The sequence below is a fragment of the Vipera berus genome (assembly GCF_964194415.1).
Source record: "Vipera berus genome assembly, chromosome: 15".
Taxonomy (NCBI): domain Eukaryota; kingdom Metazoa; phylum Chordata; class Lepidosauria; order Squamata; family Viperidae; genus Vipera; species Vipera berus.
The window spans coordinates 5,667,626-5,688,206 of NC_138218.1; the positions used below are offsets into that span (position 1 = coordinate 5,667,626).

General features: G+C 48.3%; 1 protein-coding gene across 1 annotated transcript; it reads left to right on the forward strand.

The window, feature by feature from the left end:
- Positions 1-1,775: 1,775 nt before the first annotated feature.
- Positions 1,776-20,073, forward strand: CERCAM (cerebral endothelial cell adhesion molecule; the record flags this gene model as incomplete). Its single annotated transcript, XM_081339519.1, is given in 13 exon segments — positions 1,776-2,017; positions 5,087-5,197; positions 5,503-5,542; positions 5,546-5,620; positions 7,187-7,321; positions 7,666-7,870; positions 9,019-9,138; positions 9,888-9,964; positions 10,104-10,210; positions 10,487-10,619; positions 12,052-12,179; positions 12,905-13,108; positions 19,143-20,073. Coding segments are annotated over 13 exon segments (1,836 nt in total). The 3' UTR covers positions 19,402-20,073.
- Between the last annotated feature and the right edge of the window lie 508 nt (positions 20,074-20,581).

The window sequence follows — 20,581 nt, forward strand, 5'->3', positions numbered from 1 at the left end:
CTCCTAAGGATGGAGGGGCAACTTTTGAGGGTGACAAAAATTTTAAAGGGAGAGATGAAGGGAAGTCAATGGGCAAGCAGACTTAAGATTTCATGGCACCTAAAAGACAGCCAAATTCAGCCTTCCCACTTATCCTGGAGGAGTGACCATGGATTGTTATTTTTCTTTCGTTTCGTTCGGGGTTTTTTAGCATCACAACTTCAAACTGTCACCAAATTGGGACAGATGAGCCACTAAATGAGACTGCCTGCCCTGTATATCAGTGGAAAAGATGCAGAAAAATCAAATTAGAAGGGTATTTGTCTACCCGGTAGATGGCAGCGTTTTCACGGTTTATCCTTTCAGTGGAAATGGAGCTGAATCTCAGTTTACTGTGTCCTATCTCAGTGTCGTGTTTTGGCCGAGAGAGTGTAACGTGTAGCTCAGCCACCGGGTCCTGTTAAACTGCAGGATGGAGAGGAGGGACAAAGAATTTTGAAAGCTTTGGTTGGGGGGGTGTCAAGATTTGCCTGTAGAGAGCAACTGAAGGACGCGTAGAGGTGCAACGTGTGAACCGACCATTTTTAAAGCTATTTTCATGAAATCACCTTTTTTAAAAAAAATCCTCAGTTTTCTTTCCCCCACCCCCAAGCAGATTCCACTCAAAAAGCATAATAAGACGGCAAAGCTGTGCCATTGTTTTGAAAAAATGGGATCGCTTCCACTTTTTGGGGGGTGGGAGGGTGGGGAGGAAATGCAGGGTTAGACCCTGGCAAAATTAGGTCACTATCGGGAGAGAAAGGGACGCGGTGGCTCAGTGGGTTAGGACGCTGAGCTTGTCGATCAGAAGGTCGGCAGTTTGGCGGGTCGAATCCCGAGTGCCGCGTAACAGAGTGAGTGCCTGTTACTCGTCCCAGCTTCTGCCAACCTAGCAGTTCGAAAGCACGTAAAAATGCAAGTAGAAAAATAGGGACCACTACAGTGGGAAGGTCACAGCGTTCCGTGCGCCTTTGGCGTCTAGTCATGCCGGCCACATGACCACGGAGACGTCCTCGGACAAGTGCTGGCTCTTCGGCTTTGCAACGGAGATGAGCACCGGCCCCTAGAGTCGGAAACGACTAGCACGCGTGTGCGGGGGAACCTTTACCTTTACCTTATCGGGAGAGAGGGACGGTCTGAAATAAGAAACAACTTTTTTTTTTGCCCCCAAACTTCATGAGGACTAGTGCTTTGGTGGACGAATACACACACACACACACAAACACACACACACACACACACACACACGTACGTCCAGCAGCTGAACAAAGGCGCGGGTCTAAAGGGCGAGAATCGGAATCAGAATCTCGAGCAGGAAAGGGCTCTCGGAGGTCTTCTAGTCCAGCCCCTTAGGCTCGAGCAGGAGACCCTGCGCCGTTTCAGACAAGCGTCTGTCCAGTCTCTTCTTCTCAAACCTCCACACCTTCGGACGGCAAGCTGCGCCACTGGTTATCGTGTCGGGAGAGCGACGGCAAGGCCCATCATCCTCAGCTGGGATGGGAAAGAGAGTAAGGGTCTTGGCAGCCCCCCCCACGCTGACACGTGTACGCCGGGGAAAGATAAAGAAGCTGTGGGTGGAGGGGGGCAGGCGAAGGAGCTTCGGTTCCGCGGAACAAGATTCAAGCCCCCCCCCACCCTCCCCTTTCTGGCCCCTCCTCTCCCTTTGGCTCCGCCCCCGCCTCTGCTCCCTCCTCTGCCCCCCGTGTTCCCCCCCCCGCTCCTTCTCCTTCTCCTCCTCTTCCTCCGTGGCTGCCTCGATGCCTCCGCCCGTGATTTCCCTGCGCTGCGCCCTGGCGCTTCTCCTCCTGGGTCTGGGGGTCTGCTCCTCCCCCAGGCAGGAGGAAGGGGAATCCCCGGGCAGGGGGGGGGAGGAGGAGGAGGAGGAGGAGCTGCCCACCGTGGTGGTCGCCATCCTGGCCCGCAATGCCCAGCACTCGCTGCCCCACTACCTGGGGGCTCTGGAGAGCCTGGATTACCCCGCCGAGCGCATCTCCATTTGGTAAGAGGACGCGGGGGTCGGGGGTCGGGGGGGGGCTTCCTTGCAAAGCACCGACAACCCCCCCTCCCTTTCTTAGCTGGACAGCTGCCTGCTGGAAGGAGAGGGGGGGGAAAGGTCTCGCCTCTCTCCAGAGTCGGCTTTGGGGAGGGTGGGGTCTCTGGGACCCTAGATGAGTTGGGGGTGGGGTGGGGGCGTCTGGGGTGGGACGTCTCCTTGGCAGGAGGGGTGAGTTTCTGAACAGGTCACTGCGTTGGAGAGGCTGGCTGGGGAAAGACTGGGGGGTGCTTTGAAGCGCTCCCCCCTTGCCCGTTTTGTGTGTGTGTGTGTGTGTGTGTGTGTGTGTGTGCCTTCCTGACTCTGGAGCCCCCAGACCTGGCCGTGTGGGGCAGGGGTGACTGGGGGCATGCAGTGCTAGACATCAAGAGGGCGCCCCCCCCCGCTTAAGGACAGAGGATTAGGGGGGGGTGTTTCTCCGTTAGGGGATTTGAGAGACGGATTGGGGACGTGTTAATGGATGCTGACTTGGGGTGCAGAATTCCGTTTCTGGGGTTCCCGGGGTGGGTGGGCGGGTATATTTTGCTGCTGTTTGCCCTCATCTGGCTTTTCCCAAAGATTCGTTTTGCTCCTCTGTGGTTTTCCCTCCCATCCGTGATCTTCCTTGTGGGGGTTTCTGGCTATCCCCTTTTCTCCCCACAGCCCAATTTGACCGCCCTGCAGATACCACGGACTGCAGCTCCCATCCTCCTGCATCCCAGCACGATGGGAGTTATAGTCCAGGACCTCTAAAACAATATCGGGAGGCGGGTTGCGGCCTTCTTGTGCGAGGAGAGAGAGAGGGATATAAGGCCATTTTTTTCAATAATAATAATAATAATAATAATAATAATAATAATAATAATAATAATAATAATCCTGAATGCTACACATTGTTTAATGTTATGGCGTGTGCCTAAAGCCCTTGAGGAACCCCAGGCTGCAAATAAATTGGATTTTTTGCCAGGTGAATTGATCTGCCATCCCTCTCATCTCACCCGTCACCCTGCCCCTCAAACAGCTACAATTCCCAGCCTGGCAGGTATGGCTCACCTGTCTCCCACCTGGGCGGCTTGCAAAGATGGAAAGATTCTCCTTTTTGCTGCCTTTCAAAGCTTCTCCCTGGCCAAAAAAAAAGAAAAAGTGTATGGCTCTTTTTTTTTTAGGAACTCGTAGAATTCCCAACTCCAGCCATGTAACAAGAAGGGTGGGTGGTTTTTAATATCAAGGAGGAGATGAGCTTTCCCCCCCATCTGTAGGATCTGTTAAAGCGACAAAGGCAATTTTAGGATGTCGCTGGACAGTTCCAGAAGATCAGAATCCACTATCTGGAGTCTGTTGTATAGTAATTTCTATTTGTCTTCCTTCCTTCCTTCCTTCCTTCCTTCCCTCCCTCCCCCCCTTCCTTCCTTCCTTTTCTCCCTCTTGTTCATCCCTTCCTTTTCGTTCTCCTTCCTTCCTTCCTTCCTTCCTTCCTTCCTTCCTTCCTTTCTTCCTTCCCTCCCTCTCCTTTCTCCCTTTCCTTCCTTCCTTCCTTCCTTTTCTCCCTCTTGTTCATTCCTTCCTTTTTCTCCCTCCCTCCTTCCTTCCTTCCTTCCTTTCTTCCCTCCCTCTCCTTTCTCCCTTTCTTCCTTCCTTTCTTCCTTCCTTTTCTCCCTCTTGTTCATTCCTTCCTTTTTCTTCTCCCTCCCTCCCTCCCTCCCTCCTTCCTTCCTTCCTTCCTTCCTTCCTTCCTTCCTTCCTTCCTTCCTTCCTTTTCTCCCTCTTGTTCATCTCTTCCTCTTCCTTCCTTCCTTCCTTCCTTCCTTCCTTCCTTCCTTCCTTCCTTCCTTCCCTTTTCCTTCCTTCCTTCCTTCCTTCCTTCCTTCCTTCCTTCCTTCCTTCCTTCCCCTTTTTATTCTGTTTCCTCTTCTTCCTTCAACATCTGGGCCTTCGTCTCCCTTGGCCTCTTCACCAGACAATTTCTCTCCTCCTTTGCCTCAGAGGACCCATCTCCCAATCCAGGGGAGGGCATGGATCACAACTCCCATCCTCCCCCTCCCTCCCTCCCTCCCTCTCTTTTGCCCATCCGTTACTTTACAACCACCGGATCTCTGGGAAATTCTTTAATGTCCTCTCCTTTCCGTTTCCCTCTGACTTCCTAATTCCAATTAAACTGCAATTACAGCCTCTTTTCCTTGGCTTCAAGGCTGAGACTGTCTTGGGTGGCTAATTGACTAAGCAACACAATCCAGATCCTAACTGGAGTAAAGGCGCCACGTGCCACAAATACGTTTAGAGTCGCTGTGTTGGCACAACCGAACTCAGCTAGAGAGCCATTTGGAAAGTAAACATATAATTTCCAGCAACTGGCTGAACATCTTGGCCCGTAGCAGATCAACCCTTCTGCTGATTTTCTAGCCTGCGCGGAGAAGGGGGAAAAAAATAAATAAGCGGGATTTGGGGCTGTAGAATTCCAACGATAAGGAATTTGGTTTAAAAAAAAAGGAGGGGAAAAAAAGGCTCTAGAAATTCCGGACCGCCAAGGTCAATTTGATTTGCGGATCGAGTAGGGAGGCAGCCCCCCATGCAGTTGTCGGAATAGTTGTGGATTGGAGACCTAGCATGGTGATGTTTGAACCGAGATGTCTACACTCGGTGGCGACCTTTCCTTTTTGCCTGGGGACAATTCTAGGCTCAGTCACGTTGAAAAAGAGCTCGGGGGAAAGTATCTTGATGGGAGCCATTGGGAACAACAGACTTCCCTTAAGACAACATGGGGAGGCCTGAATGCGCTGGGCAACTCCCATAATCCCCAGCCAGCTGGTTATGAGTCTTGGAGTCCAAAGCTTCTGGGAAGAGAGGGCAAAAGGGAACTCTGATCTGCCGTAAGGCTTCTCGTGTTTTTTTTAAATCTCCGGCACCTTAATACGTCGTGCTCCTTGAGGCTAGCCAATTTTTTTTATTATTTTTTAAGTCGCAAACGTGTGAATTTGAACACAGAGCTTCGGTTTTTGGGAAGAACCCAAATCCATCCCTCCCTCCCTCTCTTCCCAGGTGCGCCACGGATCACAACGTAGACAACACCACGCAAATGCTGCAGGAATGGCTCAGGGCGGTGGAAAAAGATTACCGGTCTATCGTATGGAGAGCTGTGAAAGAGCCCAGGTAATGTTTTGTGTCTCAGGCCTTGCAATGGAGCCTCTCTGGACAGAGGCAGTCTATCCCTCCCTGAGCCGAGCGCCTCTTTTCTGAATTTGCCCAACGGATGCCACGGAAAAATTCCACCCCGTGGAATCCAAATATTCTTCTTTCTTTTTTTTTTTCCTCCCCCCCCCGCCCCTCCGGAGGCAAAATATGTGTAACTCTTCCCTGACCAAAGGTGGAATGTTACGCTTTAGGCAAACCTGATAAAATATTTCTAGCTGCCCCTTCTGATTCTTTTGCTCCCCCCCCTTTCCCCCCCCACTCAGCTCTTATCCCAACGAAGTGGGACCCAAACATTGGACGGAGTAGCGTTTCGAACAGATCATGAGGCTAAAGCAGGAAGCCCTCGTCTTTGCTCGAGCGCACGAAGCCGCTTACATTCTGGTAAATCTGACCAGTGGCAAAAAAAAAAGTTTATTTTATTTATTTATTTATTTTATTTATTTTTATTTTAATTCCATTTATATCCCGCCCTTCTCCGAAGACTCAGGGCGGCTTACAAGCTTAGCAGTAGCCTTCATTCTATGTATATTTTATTTTTATTTTAATTCCATTTATATCCCGCCCTTCTCTGAAGACTTAGGGTGGCTTACAAGCTTAGCAGTAGCCTTCATTCTATGTATATGCCTGCTTATTAGGGCTTTCACACACACCCCAAGCGGCATTATTACCAAGTCAGCTTAATTGCCCCCAACAATCTGGGTCCAAAGTTGCCCCCCCCCCGCCCACAGACACACACAGACACTCCCCACGGGCTAAATTCAGCCAAAGTCCAGAGTGGTGCCCTGGATTCTGCTGGCTAAACTCATTTAAACCGTGGCTTGCTGGATACTTTGGGGGCACAACGTGTCGCGGGAAAGAAGAACGTTGAGGGAATTTTGAAGGAAAGGATTTGATGCATTTTTGTGCGTTTCTTTATGGTGATCTCTGAGCTGGGTATTTTTTCCCGCTGGAGGACGTTTCATGGCCCAACTAGGGAATATCATCAGTTCTAGAAAGAAGTGGAATTTGCCCTTTCTCTCTCTCCCTTCTGGCACTGATGATGGTCCCTAGTTGGGTCATGAAACGTCTGCAAGAAAACCCAGCTCAGAGAGCACCAAGGACCCCATAGTCGTCGTCATCGTCCTCCTCCTCCTCCTCCTCCTCCTCCTCCTCCTCCTCCTCCTCCTCCCTTCTAGCACTGATGATATTATCTAGTTGGGCAATGAAACATCTGCGAGAAAATAACCCAGCTCAGAAAGCACCAAGGACCCCAGAATCCTTCCTTCCTTCCTTCCTTCCTTCCTTCCTTCCTTCCTTCCTTCCTTCCTTCCTCCTCCTCCTCCTCCTCCTCCTCCTCCTCCTCCTCCTCCTCCTCCTCCTCCCTTCTACCACTGATGATGTTACTGAGTTGGGCAATGAAACATCTGCAAGAAAATAACCCAGCTCAGAAAGCACCAAGGACCCCACAATCCATTCATCCTTCCTTCCTTCCTTCCTTCCTTCCTTCCTTCCTTCCTTCTCCTCCTTTTCTCTTCCTCCTCCTTCCTCCTCCTCCTCCTCCTCCTCCTCCTCCTCCTCCTCCCTTCTACCACTGATGATGTTACCTAGTTGGGCAATGAAACATCTGCAAGAAAATAACCCAGCTCAGAAAGCACCAAGGACCCCACAATCCTTCCTTCCTCCTCCTCCTCCTCCTTTTCTCTTCTTCCTCTTCCTCCTCCTCTTCTTCCTTCTCCTCCTCCTCCTCTTCCTCCCACTTCTCCTCCCTTCTAGCACTGATGATGTTACCTAGTTGGGCAATGAAACATGTACAAGAAAATAACCCAGCTCAGAAAGCACCAAGGACCCCACAGCGATCTTTTCCCTCCACCTCCTCCTCCTCCTCCTCCTCCTCCTCCTCCTCCTCCTCCTCCTCCTCCTCCTCCTCTTCCTCCTCTCTGACTGAGCTGGTGTATCATTTGCCCCTAGTTTGCCGACACGGACAGCATCCTGACCAACAACCAAACCCTCAGGTTCCTCATCGCACAAAACAAATCGGTCGTTGCCCCCATGATGGATTCCCAGACGTATTATTCTAATTTCTGGTGTGGGATCACCCCGCAGGTAAGCAGGCAGGTTTGAAAACAGGCAAGTCCTCGACTTTCAACAGGTGCATTTAGCGACCCTTCGCAATTGCAGCGGCCCTGAGAAACGTGACTTAGGACGTGTTTTTTTTCACACTTCACGACCTTTGCAGCATCCCCCACAGTCAGCTGATCCAAATCCGGACGCTTGGCAACTGACCCGTATTTATGACGGTCGCAGCGTCCCCCCCCCGGGGTCAACAGGATCCCCTGATTAGAGAGATGAAACGATTGGGCTTAATGCTACGTATATTTTACTTGGCGGCGTTGGGTGGATAAATTATCTTCCTGGGAATTTGGCTTTTAATTTCTTGCTCCCTCCAGGGTTATTACCGACGCACAGCAGACTATTTCCCCACCAAGAACCGCCAGCGTCTGGGGTGCTTCGCTGTGCCCATGGTCTTCGCCACCTTCTTGATCGATTTGCGAAAGAACGACACCGCGAGTCTGGCCTTCCACCCGCCTCCCTCTTCCTACTCCTGGCCCTTTGACGACATCAACGTCTTTGCCTTCTCTTGCCAAGTTGCAGGTGAGAAGCGAAAGGTGGAGCCATGCGGAATAATATGCCTTTTCATCCAGTTCAGTTCAGTCATCCGTGGTCTCCGTTGACGTGGTCTTCTCGGGGTTCCACGTGTTTGCTTCAAGAAGTGCTTTTATTATGTGTATATCTCTATCTATCTATATCTCTGTCTCTATCTATATATCTATCTATATATCTCTATCTCTCTCTCTATATATATCTACCTCTATATATATCTATCTCTCTATATATATCTATCTCTCTATATATATCTATATATACAATATAGATATATCTATATACAATCTCTCTCTCTCTCTCTCTCTCTAGGTAAAGGTTCCCCCGCACATGCATGCTAGTCGTTTCTGACTCTAGGGGCCGGTGCTCATCTCCGTTTCAAAGCCGAAGAGCCAGCGCTTGTCCGAGGACGTCTCCGTGGTCATGTGGCCGGCATGACTAGACGCCAAAGGCGCACGGAACGCTGTTCCCTTCCCACCGGAGTGGTCCCTATTTTTCTACTTGCATTGGTGGGCAGAAGCTGGGACGAGTAACAGGCGCTCACTCTGTTACGCGGCACTCGGGATTCGACCCGCCAAACTGCCGACCTTCTGATCGACAGGCTCAGTGTCCTAACCCACTGAGCCACCACGTCCCTTCAACTATATCTATATCTATATCTATATCTATATCTATATCTATATCTATATCTATATCTATATCTATATCTATATCTATATCTATATCTATATCTATATCTATATCTATATCTATATCTATATCTATATCTATATCTATATATCACTGTTGCCTGGATTTCTCAGAACGGAATGACAAAGTTGCAAGGGACCCTGGAGGTCTTCTAGTCCACCCTCTGCTCAACATTGGAAGTTTTAAAGAAGTGATTGGACAGCTATTTGTCTGAAATTGTCTAGGATTTCCTGCCTGAGCAGGGGGTTGGACTAGAAGACCTCCAAGATCCCTCCCAACTCTGTTATTCTCTTCTTCTTCAGCACACCAGAAGGTAACAACATTACAGCCATAATTTTTTGCGGTGTGCAGCAGAATTTCCACTGCTAAGCCAGACAGTTGTTAGGAAAGAAAGCCAGCAGGTGGCTTGGAAATGTTTAATCTGATTTTTTTTCCCCCTCTCCATCCAGGAGCTGAGATGTTCCTGTGCAATCAGGAGCGGTTCGGCTACATCAATGTGCCGATGGCGTCGCACCAGACGCTGGAAGAGGAACAAACCCAGTTTGTGCATCTCATCCTGGAGGCCATCGGTTGGTATTAAAGGGGGCACTGCTGGCGTTTTACCCCCAATAGAGTCTCAGGGGGTGGGGGGGAGGATTATGCTAGCTTTTCGGTGTGTGTGTGGGGGGGAGGGATGTTGAGCTGGGATCCTGCTGTGGTAAACGTAACTTAAAATGCCAGCCAGGATTTAGGTTATCCAAGGATGAATATTTATAACTGAGCTTGGATGGTAGGTTTTGAGGACTGGAATGGCGTTGTGATTTTGGAAAGGGCTTGAACGGGTGTGAAATGTAAGGCCAAACATTGAGGCTGCATTTTTGTTTTATTTTTGTATCTGAGTGCACTGAAAAAAATGACGTCTCTTTTTTTTTCTGTGTCCTTCCTTCCTTCCTTCCTTCCTTCCTTCCTTCCTTCCTTCCTTCCTTCCTTCCTTCCTTTCCCCTCCTTTCCTTTCCCTTCCTTTCCTTTCCTCTCCTCTCCTCTCCTCTCTTTTCCTTTCCTTTCCTTTCCTTTCCCTTCCCTTCCCTTCCCTTCCCTTCCCTTCCCCTCCCCTCCCCTCCTCTCCTCTCCTTTCCCTTCACTTCACTTCCCTTCCCTTCCCCTCCCTTCCCCTCCCCTCCTTCCCTTCCCTTCCCTTCCCTTCCCTTCCCTTCCCTTCCCTTCCCTTCCCTTCCCTTCCTTTCCTTCTCAAGCTTTCTAAGAAAGCAAAAAAAGGAAAAGAAAATGAAAAGTTTTAAATCAAGGTGGCTTCCTCTCTGCCTGTTTCTCTCCCTTGCAGTCGATGGGCCCCCCATGTCCCGCTCCAGGCACCTCTACGTCCCCCCAAAGCATCCAACCAAGATCGGGTTTGATGAGGTGAGGGAAAGAACAGCAAGCGGATTTGCCTGCACTGGGCAACGTGTGTGTGTGTGTGTCTGTGTGTGTGTGTTGGACTAGATGCCCTCGAAAGACCCTTCCCAATCTTAACGCCTCATCGTCCCCCTTTTTCGCACAGGTCTTTCTTATCAACCTGGCCCGATGCCCGGACCGGCGGCAGCGCATGCTGGAGGCCCTTTTCGAGCTGGAAATAGACCCCTTGCTGGTTGACGCCGTAGACGGAAGGTGGCTGATGGGTTACGTTGTCTTTCCCAACCTGGCAGGGGTCCTGGACTTTGGCCGCCTTTCCGAGAGAACCCACTTTCGGGTGGTGGCCAAGAGGCGGAACGCAAGGCCAAGCTTTGCCAAACGCTGTGACAAAGCCTCCAGCTTCAGCAGCAGTTTACCTTTTAAGCGTCGCCTGGGACGCAAACGCCTTCCCAAAGTCTCCAAATCTCACAAAAGGCACAGCAATACTTTGATTTCTCTCTCTCTCTCTCTCTCTCTCTCTCTCTCCGCCAGAGCCCTGAATAGCAGCAGCATCAAGAAGCTCGGTGTTGACTTACTGCCCGGATATTATGACCCCTTTTCGGGGAGGACCCTCACCAAAGGGGAAGTTGGCTGTTTCCTCAGTCACCACCATGTCTGGAAAGAGGTGCGACCCAGGTTTAAAACCTGGTTTGTCTTTCCTTTTTTCAAACCAAGCGCCCTCCTCGCTCTTCGAGGCCATCCTGGTGACCGGGATGAGCGAAATCAGAACTAAACGTGACTTAATTTCAAAGTATGTTTCATCTCAGGAAAAAAAATGGCTGCTGGTCAGTTTATCCCCTGGTCTGTTTAATCCTTTTCCTTCTCCCGTTCATTAAGCATCAAACAGGATCATTCAGCTTTCACTCTGGCAGGGCTGCCGAACCTTTCCTCAACGTTTAAACCGAATTTATTCTGTTCTTCAAGCAAGGAGGGGTGGGTTTCCAATCAGTCAAACCAGACCCTCCCAATTTTCGGGTTGATCCTCTGAGCGGGCACGACACTAAAGGAGATCAGGCTGGGGAGAGCAGAGGAGCTTTTTGCAATAGACTCAGAATCCTAGTGGACGATCCCTTAAAGAGGAGCCAGCCGTGTGCGGCAGCTGCCAAAAAAGCCAACACAGTGCTAGGCTGCCTCAACAGAGGGATAGAATCAAGATCGGGTGAAGCGTTAATACCGCTTTACAAGGCCTCGGTAAGGCCACACTTGGAATCCTGCATCCAGTTTTGGTCACCACGATGTAAAAAAGATGTTGAGACTCTAGAAAGAGAGCAGAGAAGAGCAACAAAGATGATCAGGGGACTGGAGGCTAAAACATACGAAGAACGGTTGCTGGAATTGGGGATGACTAGTTTAATGAAGAGAAGGACGAGTGGGGACAGGATAGCAGCATTCCAGTATCTCAGGGGCTGCCCCAAAGAAGAGGGAGTCAAGCAATTCTCCAAAGCCCCTGAAGGCAGGACAAGAAGCAACGGATGGAAACTCATCAAGGAGAGAAGCAACCTGGAACTAAGGAGAAATTTCCTGACAGTTAGAACAGGTTGGGGAACAACCTGCCTCCAGAAGCTATGAACGCTCCAACACTGGAGGTTTTTAAGAAGAGATTGGACAAGCATTTGTCTGAAACGGTATAGGGTTTCCTGCCTGAGCAGGGGGTTGGACTAGATGACCTCCAAGGTCCCTTCCAATTATTATTATTATTATTATTATTATTATTATTATTATTATTATTATTATTATTATTATTATTATTATTATTATTGTTGTTGTTGTTGTTGTTGTTGTTGTTTTGTTGTTGTTGTTTTGTTGTTGTTATTGTTATTGTTATTGTTATTGTTATTATTTTATTTATTATTATTATTATTCACACAGTCAGCCAGATGTTGTTGTTGTTATTGTTATTATTATTTATTATTATTATTATTATTATTATTATTATTATTATTATTATTATTATTATTATTATTATTATTATTATTATTATTATTATTATTATTATTATTATTATTATTATTATTCCCCTCCAATCTCCACTGATGTCTGCTGTGCGTGTCATTCAGATGGTCGAGAGAGGGCTGGAAAAATCCCTTGTGCTGGAAGATGACATCCGATTTGAGGCTTACTTCAAGAGGCGCCTTGCGAAGCTGATGGACGAGTTGGAACGGACGCAACTCCATTGGGAGCTGATGTATGTCACGTGCTTTGTGCAATTTGCCATCTGTCAGAAATGGTGTAAGGTCTCCTGCTTGGGCGGGGGTGGGGGGGGTGGGGGTTGGACTAGATGACCTACTAGGTCCCTTCCAACTCTTGTGATTCTGGAAGACAGGACAAGACGCAAACGCATGGAAGCTAATCCAGGAGAGAAGCAACCTGGAACTAAGGAGAAATTTCCTGACAGTGAGAACAATTGACCAGTGGAACTACCTGCCTCCAGAAGTTGTGGGTGCTCCAACACTGGAGGTTTTTAACAAGATTTTAACAACCATTTGTCTGAAATGTTGCAGGGTTTCCTGCTTGAGCAGAGGGTTGGACTAGAAGACCTCCAAGGTCCCTTCCAACTCCGTCATTCTATACTATTCTATAGTAGGGGTGGCATGATAGCAATGTTCCAATATCCAAAAGAAGAGGAGGGGGTCAACCCATTCTCCAAAGCCCCTGAAGGCAGGACAAGAAGCAACAGTTGCGTACTAATCCAGGAGAGAAGCAACCTGGAACTAAGGAGAATTTTCCTGACCGTGAGGACAATTAACCAGTGGAACTGCTTGCCACCAGAAGTTGTGGGTGCTCCATCCCTGGAGACCGGAGAACCATTTGTCCAGTATGATATTGGAGCTCCTGCTTGAGCATGGGGTTGGACTAGAAGACCTCCAGGCTCCCTTCCAGCTCTGTTGTTCTGTTCTTCTCTCTTTTCAGCTACTTGGGCAGGAAACAAGTCAACTCCGACAAGGAGGAAGCAGTGGCGGAGATCCCCAATCTGGTGGTGCCCGAATATTCCTACTGGACGTTGGCCTATGTCCTCTCGCGACGGGGGGCTCAGAAGCTGGTCGAGGCACGGCCCTTGTCTAAAATCCTGCCCGTGGATGAATTCCTGCCCATTATGTACGACAAACACCCCAAGTAAGGATTGACCTTCCTCCTCGCCCGAAATGAGAGGAACCCCCTCCCCTCTTAAAAAGGCACGTTCCTATTGAAAATGTTGGCAAAAGGAAAAAAAAAGAAAAAAGGGAAAGAACCTGGTGTGCCAGCCAGTCAGCTGAGCCCTTTTATGGGACCCTCCCTTCCATCTCCTGCAGATTTCTCCCCCGCCCTTCTGGGAGACGTTTTGTTTTGCACCCTGTCCATTTCTTCTCCCTCATTCTGCTTTTAAAAAAAAAACAACCCTCAGAGATGGGGAGTTTGCATTTATTAGGATTTCGACCCCTTTTCTTGGAGAAACATTTCACGACTCCTCCAGCCAAAATCGAACCCTCTTATCATATTTTCCTCCCTCCCCCCCCCCCGGAAAAAAATAAGATCGGGTCTTATATTAATTTTTGCTCCAAAAGATGCATTAGAGCTTATTTTCCAGGCAGGTCTTATTTTCAGGGAAATACGGTACTAAATGAGTCCGTCTGGCTGAGGATCTTAAACTGGGGCTTATTTTTGGGGGGGGGGTTTAGGGTTTATATTACAAGCATCCTGAAAAAAAAGTCAGGTTAAGGCTTCTTTTCCACTTGGGTCCTATTTTCAGGAAAACCGGGTACATCTTATAGCAGCTCCTATTCCCCCCCCCTCACTTTTCACTCCCTCTTCCCTGCAACGGTTCCGTTATTTATTTATTTATTTATTTATTTATTTATTTATTTATTTATTTATTTATTTTAAAAAAAACAGTTCTTTTAGTAAAAAATAGGGCCAGAAAATGGCCAAAGCAAGCTTTTGAGCTAATGTTGCTGGTTGCGGGAAGTGGGAAAGAGAGAGAGAAAAGAGAGAGAGAGAGAGAAGGAGGGAGAAAGAGAGGAGAGGGGAGAGAGAGAGAGCGAGGGAGGGGGAAAGAGAAAAGAGAAAAAGGAGAGAAGGGAGAGAGAGGAGGAGGAAGAAAGAGGGAGGGGGAAAGAGAGAGAGAAAAGAGAGAGAAGGAGGGAGAAAGAGAGAGGGGAGAGAAAGAGAAAAGAAAGGAGAGGGGAGGGGAGAGAGAGCGAGGGAGGGGGAAAGAGAAAAGAGAAGAGAGAGATGAGGGAGAAAGAGAAAAGAGAAAAAGAAGAGAGAGGAGGAGGAAGAAAGGGAGGGAGGGGGAAAGAGAAAAGAGAGAAAAGAGAAGAGAGAGATGAGGGAGAAAGAGAAAAGAGAAAAAGAAGAGAGAGGAGGAGGAAGAAAGGGAGGGAGGGGGAAAGAGAAAAGAGAGAAAAGAGAAGAGAGAGATGAGGGAGAAAGAGAAAAGAGAAAAAGAAGAGAGAGGAGGAGGAAGAAAGGGAGGGAGGGGGAAAGAGAAAAGAGAGAAAAGAGAAGAGAGAGATGAGGGAGAAAGAGAAAAGAGAAAAAGGAGAGAGAGGAGGAGGAAGAAAGGGAGGGAGGGGGAAAGAGAAAAGAGAGAAAAGAGAAGAGAGAGATGAGGGAGAAAGAGAAAAGAGAAAAAGAAGAGAGAGGAGGAGGAAGAAAGGGAGGGAGGGGGAAAGAGAAAAGAGAGAAAAGAGAAGAGAGAGATGAGGGAGAAAGAGAAAAGAGAAAAAGAAGAGAGAGGAGGAGGAAGAAAGGGAGGGAGGGGGAAAGAGAAAAGAGAGAAAAGAGAAGAGAGAGATGAGGGAGAAAGAGAAAAGAGAAAAAGGAGAGAGAGGAGGAGGAAGAAAGGGAGGGAGGGGGAAAGAGAAAAGAGAGAAAAGAGAAGAGAGAGATGAGGGAGAAAGAGAAAAGAGAAAAAGAAGAGAGAGGAGGAGGAAGAAAGGGAGGGAGGGGGAAAGAGAAAAGAGAGAAAAGAGAAGAGAGAGATGAGGGAGAAAGAGAAAAGAGAAAAAGAAGAGAGAGGAGGAGGAAGAAAGGGAGGGAGGGGGAAAGAGAAAAGAGAGAAAAGAGAAGAGAGAGACAAGGAAGGAGAAAAAAGAGAAAGAAAAAGGAGAGAAGGGAGAGAGGAGGAGGGAGAAAGAGAGGAGAGGAGAGAGATAGAAGGAGTGAAAAAGAGAGAAGAGAGGAGGGGAGACAGAAAGAAAAGAGGAGAGGAAGAGAGAGAAGGAGGAAGAAAAGAAAAAGAGAAGAGGCAGAAGGAGGGAGAAAGAAAAGAGAGAGAGAGTGGGGGGAGAGATGAATTTTTTACTGCTTGCACAACCCGGCTGGGAATCCTGGGCCTTTGCAGTCCTGAGTCATCTGGAGGGCAGATGTTGAGCCGTGCAAAATCGGCCGGGCTCTCCTTAACTAGCCTCATTGCTGAGGGCTGAGGTCATTGGCCTTCAGATTTTGGCTCCGTCTCTTGCTTTGGCTGGCCAGAGTTTCTGCCTTGTTTCTCTTGGGTGCTTTGAGGTTGTGCGGAAGACGCCCTGCCTGGGGGAAGAAGGGCGCAAAGGCATCCGAGCGCCGGGGCTTCCTTTGAGAGGCAGAAGCTGGCGCCTGGATTGATAGTTTTGGCCCGTTGGATGCCTGGGGGGGGGGGAACGGTGGCCCTTCCTTTTTTGCAGAAGAGGAGGGAAGGGAGCCCAGAATTTTGAATTTCGCTCCATTTTTCCTCGCAAAGGGGGGAAATCACGTGCTTTCCCCCAGGACGCTCCGATGGTCGTATAGAGGAGCCAGTTGTCAAGCGTCCGAATTTTTTTTTTTATTTTATTAAAGAGTTTTACAAAAACAAAATTTTACAATATATCCCCAAATCCCTCCCACCCCAAACCCACCCACTTCCCCCCCCCACTTCCCAGAGCTAAATACAGGATTATAGTTACAATAATCATATTCTAAATAAAAATTATGCATAATATACAATTAACCAAATTCATAATGCGCTTTAACTCCCCTTTAACATAACTACAAACAAAGTACCAATAGCAATGTCCCACTAAAATCTACTCATAAGCTGAATGGAACTTTTTAGTCCCATATTTGTTCTGAATATAATTTATCCATCTCCTCCAAACTGAAATATATCTTTCCTGGTCAAGCGTCCGAATTTTGACATGGAAAGTTTGCGACTGCGAAAAGCGAGTCACGAGTCATTTTTTCCCCCAGCGCCGTTGTGACTTGCAACGCTCACTAAAGGAAGTGTGGTAAACCGAGGGTGGCCTGTAGAAAGTGCAGCTCAGAGCGATGGGTGTCGGAATCCATGACCACATCAGGAGCGTCTCGGGTTGAAAAATGCCGGTGGGGAAAGACTTTAGAGAGCACGAGATGGCGGTGGAAACCGAATCCGTAAAAACACAGCAATGAAAGAGAAATGGAGACATACGGAAGAAAAATAAATGTTAAAAAAAAAAGGCTATTGCAGCCAAAGAAAGTCCATAGTTTATATCTCTGCCTCTCCGACCCCCCAAATCTGAAATGGCCGTTTCCAAATTTGTAAGAAGTGACCTCGCCAACAAACGAGACTCCTTGCTGCTCGAGCGAGTAACATTGGAGTAGGGAAAACGTATGAGTTTCCAGCTTGTAAGGCTCCCAGCCAAGCCATTTGGCTTCCCTTCCAGACTGCATGCAAAAGCAATTTATGTTTAGCACAAGCTAAAACGGAGCCCGTATTCTGAGGTTTGTTTTTTTTTCCCCATCCAAGCTGGGCTGGTGCTTACTAGCCAATCTTCATCTGCTTCTTGTTAGGTTCTGCCTTTGCTAAACCTCAACCGTCTCTTTCCAAAAAAAAAGCAGAACGTGCGGAATGGAGCAAGGGGGGAATTGCGAAAAATCAGATTGGCCTTGGGCCGAATCCATAACTTGGCACAGTTTTTGTAGGCTTTCTTTGAGGATAAATATGAGGCTTTGTAAGGGGGGGGGGAAATGCAAAGAAGAGCAACTAAGACGATTAAGGGACTGGAGGCAAAAACATACGAGGAACGGCTGCGGGATTTGGGAATGGCCAGTCTAGAGAAAAGAAGGACTAGTGGGGGGTGACATCATAGCAGTATTCCAGTATTTGAGGGGCTGCCACAGAGAAGAGGGGGTCAAACTATTCTCCAAAGCCCCAGAAGGCAGGACAAGAAACAATGGTTGGAAGCTGATCAAAGAGAGAAGCAACCTGGAATTAAGGAGAAACTTCCTGACAGTGAGGACAATTGTGGAACCAGTGGAACAGCTTGCCACCAGAAATCGTGGGTGCTCCATCCCTGGAGGTTTTTAAGAAGAGAATGGACAGCCACTTGTCTGAGATCATATACGTTCTCCTGCTTGAGCAGGGGGCTGGACTAGAAGACCTCCACGGTCCCTCCCAACTCTATTCTGATTCTCCTTCTGAATGGAGGACAGAGTTTTGTAGGTCCTCTTTGATGATCTTCGTAGCTGCTTGGGGAGGAGAAGACGACTTATGGCAAATGACCAAATGAGCCGTGAATGGTAGAAGGTTTTTGGAGCCCGCCGACATGATGGGCAGAAATCAACTCGTTTTAGATCAGGACAGTGTCAGGGGCAGGCCAGGGAGGAAGGCAGCGTATAATTTAGAAATATTTCTGTTTCTCGTAGACGTGTAATTTTCCTGTCCTTGAGTGCGGAGGAGCAGGGCAAAAGGGTCTCTTCCCCACAGCCGAAATTGCAAGGAAGGTTTGACCTGGAAGTCCAAAAGGGTTTGTTTTTTTTCAAAAGGCAAGGGGCGTTTTGGAGGGTTTTTTTTCTCCTCCCGAAGACGTTTCGCTTCTCATCCAAGAAGCTTCTTCTCAAGTTCTGAACGGAAGAAGCTTCCTGGATGAGAAGCAAAAAGTCCTCAAGGAAAAACAAGAGTCCAGTTGCCTTCTGAAGAACTGGAAGAAGCTTCCTGGATGAGAAGGGAAAAGTCCTCAAGGAAAAACAAGAGTCCAGTTGCCTTCTGGATGAGAAGGGAAAAGTCCTCAAGGAAAAACAAGAGTCCAATTGCCTTCTGAAGAACTGGAAGAAGCTTCTGGTATGAGAAGGGAAAAGGTCTTCAAGGAAAAACAGTGTCCAGTTGCCTTCTGAAGAACTGGAAGAAGCTTTTCCGATGAGAAGCGAAAAGTCTTCAAGGAAAAACAAGAGTCCAGTTGCCTTTTGACGAACTGGAAGAAGCTTCTCGTATGAGAAGGGAAAAGTCTTCAAGGAAAAACAAAAAGCCAGTTGCCTTCTGAAGAACTGGAAGAAGCTTCTCGGATGAGAAGCAAAAAGTCTTCAAGGAAAAGCAGAGTCCAGTTGCCTTTTGAAAAAGCATCTTTGGGGGCAACCCTGGCTCCATAGATGTTTGACCTGGAATGTGTAAGCTGGATCCATACACTGGCACGAAGACTAACATTTCTACAATTTGTTGTTGTTAGCTGCGAAGTCGTGTCCGACCAATCGCAACCCCTATGGACGACGTTCCTCCAGGCCTTCCTGTCCTCTACCATCTTCTGGAGTCCATTTAGGCTCACGCCTCCTGCTTCAGTGACTCCATCCAGCCACCTCATTCTCTGTCGTCCCCTTCTTCTATTGCCCTCGATCTTTCCCAGCATTAGGCTCTTCTCCAGTGAGTCCTTCCTTCTCATTAGGTGGCCAAAGTATTTGAGTTTTAGCTTCAGGATCTGGCCTTCTAAAGAGCAGTCAGGGTGGATCTCCTCTAGGACCGACCGGTTTGATCGCCTTGCAGTCCAAGGGACTCGCAGGAGTCTTCTCCAGCACCAGAGTTCAAAGGCCTCGATTCTTTGGTGCTCAGCCTTTCTTATGGTCCAACTTTCACTGCCATATATTGCAACTGGGAAGACCACAGCTTTGACTATACGCACTTTTGTTGACAGGGTGATGTCTCTGCTTTTTAGTGTGCTGTCTAGATTTGCCATGGCTTTCTACAATAGGTGTAACCAGATTTCCTTCCAGCTGCCCTTGACCTTGGCGCAAAGCTAGATGGCATTCATTTTGTGTGAACCCGGTGCACTCAGGTTTATTTGCTTCTTAAGGAGAACTTCCGGTTTAGCAGCAAACAAGGTCTTTTCCAGATGGGTAAGTCGAGGACTTGCCTGTGTTTTTGCAGCAAAGGCCGTGCGTAATTCCCCTCCTTTCCTGTCTCCCCCAGCGAGGATTACAAAAAACATTTCAGCAGCCGGGACCTGCGGGCCTTTTCCATCCAGCCCTACCTGGCTTATCCTGCCCATTACGCGGGGGAAGGGGACGCCGGGTGGATGAGCGACACGGAGTTTTCCACCATCTGGGACGACGATTCGCGGGAAACCGCCTGGAGCGGCTCGCGGAAGACCCTGAAGGACGCCCGCGGCATCAGCCACATGGGCCCCGTCAGTCGCTCCCTCCCCACAGCAGCCCGGGACGAGCTGTAACATCTGGCTGGTGAGAGGAGAGGAGAGGAGAGGAGAGGAGGGAGAGGGAGAAGGAGAAGAAAGAAAAAGAAAGGAAAAAAGGAAAGGAGGAAGGGAGAGGGAGGGAGGAGAGGAAGGAAAAAAGGAAAGAAAGAAAAAGAAAAGTGAGGGAGAAGAGAGAAAGAAAGAAAGAAAGAAAGAAAGAAAGAAAGAAAGAAAGAAAGAAGAAAGAAAGAAAGAAAGAAAGAAAGAAAGAAAGAAAGAAAGAAAGAAAGAAAGAAAGAAAGAAAGAAAGAAAGAAAGAAAGAAAGAAAGAAAGAAAAAGAGGGAGAAGACGGGAAGGGAGAGGAGAAGAGAGAACAGAAAAACAAGGAAAGGAAACGGATGAAGGGGAGAGAGAAAAAGAAAGAAAAGAAAAAGAAGAAAGGAAGGGAGGGGAGGGAGGAGAGGAAAGAAAAAGAAAGAAAGAGAAAGGAAGGAGATGGGAAGGGAGAGGAGAAGAGAGAACAGAAAAACAAGGAAAGGAAAGTAAATGGATGAAGGGGAGAGAAAGAAAAAAGGAAGAGGGGGAGGGAGGGAGGAGAGGAGGGAGAGGAAAGAAAGAAAGGAAAGGAAAGAGGGAGGGGAGAGGAAGGGAGAGAAGAGAGAACAGAAAAACAAATGGAAAGTAAAGTAAATGGATGAAGGAGAGGAGGGGAGAAAGAAATGAAGAAAAAGAAAGAAAAGGGAGGGAGGGAGGGAGGAGAGGAGGGAGAGGAAAGAGAGAAGGAAAGAAAGAAGGGAGGAGAGGGGAAAGAGGAGAAGAGAGAACAGAAAAAGGAAAGGAAAAGAAAGGAAGTAAATGGATGAAGGAGAGGAGAGGGGGAGAGAGAAAGAAAGAAAGAAAAAGAAAGAGGGAGGGAGGAGAAGGGAAGGAGAGGAGGACAGAAAAAGGAAAAGAAAAGTAAACGGATGAAGGAGAGGAAAGCTGACAGTTTCGGCTTGGGGGGAGGCGTGGGTTGTTTTTTTTTTGCCTTGACCGGTGTTGTGTCTGAAGGCCCTGTGGGACTCATCGGTGCCTTCTCTCTTCTCTTCCAGGTTCTCTTATCCGGGGAGGAAAAAAAAAGATGGATTTGGGGCTGGAATTGCGCTTTTTGTCCCCAAGAGACACCGGGAGGGGGGGAATGGTGGGCTGGGCAAGGACCGGAGGCCCGTCTGGGCT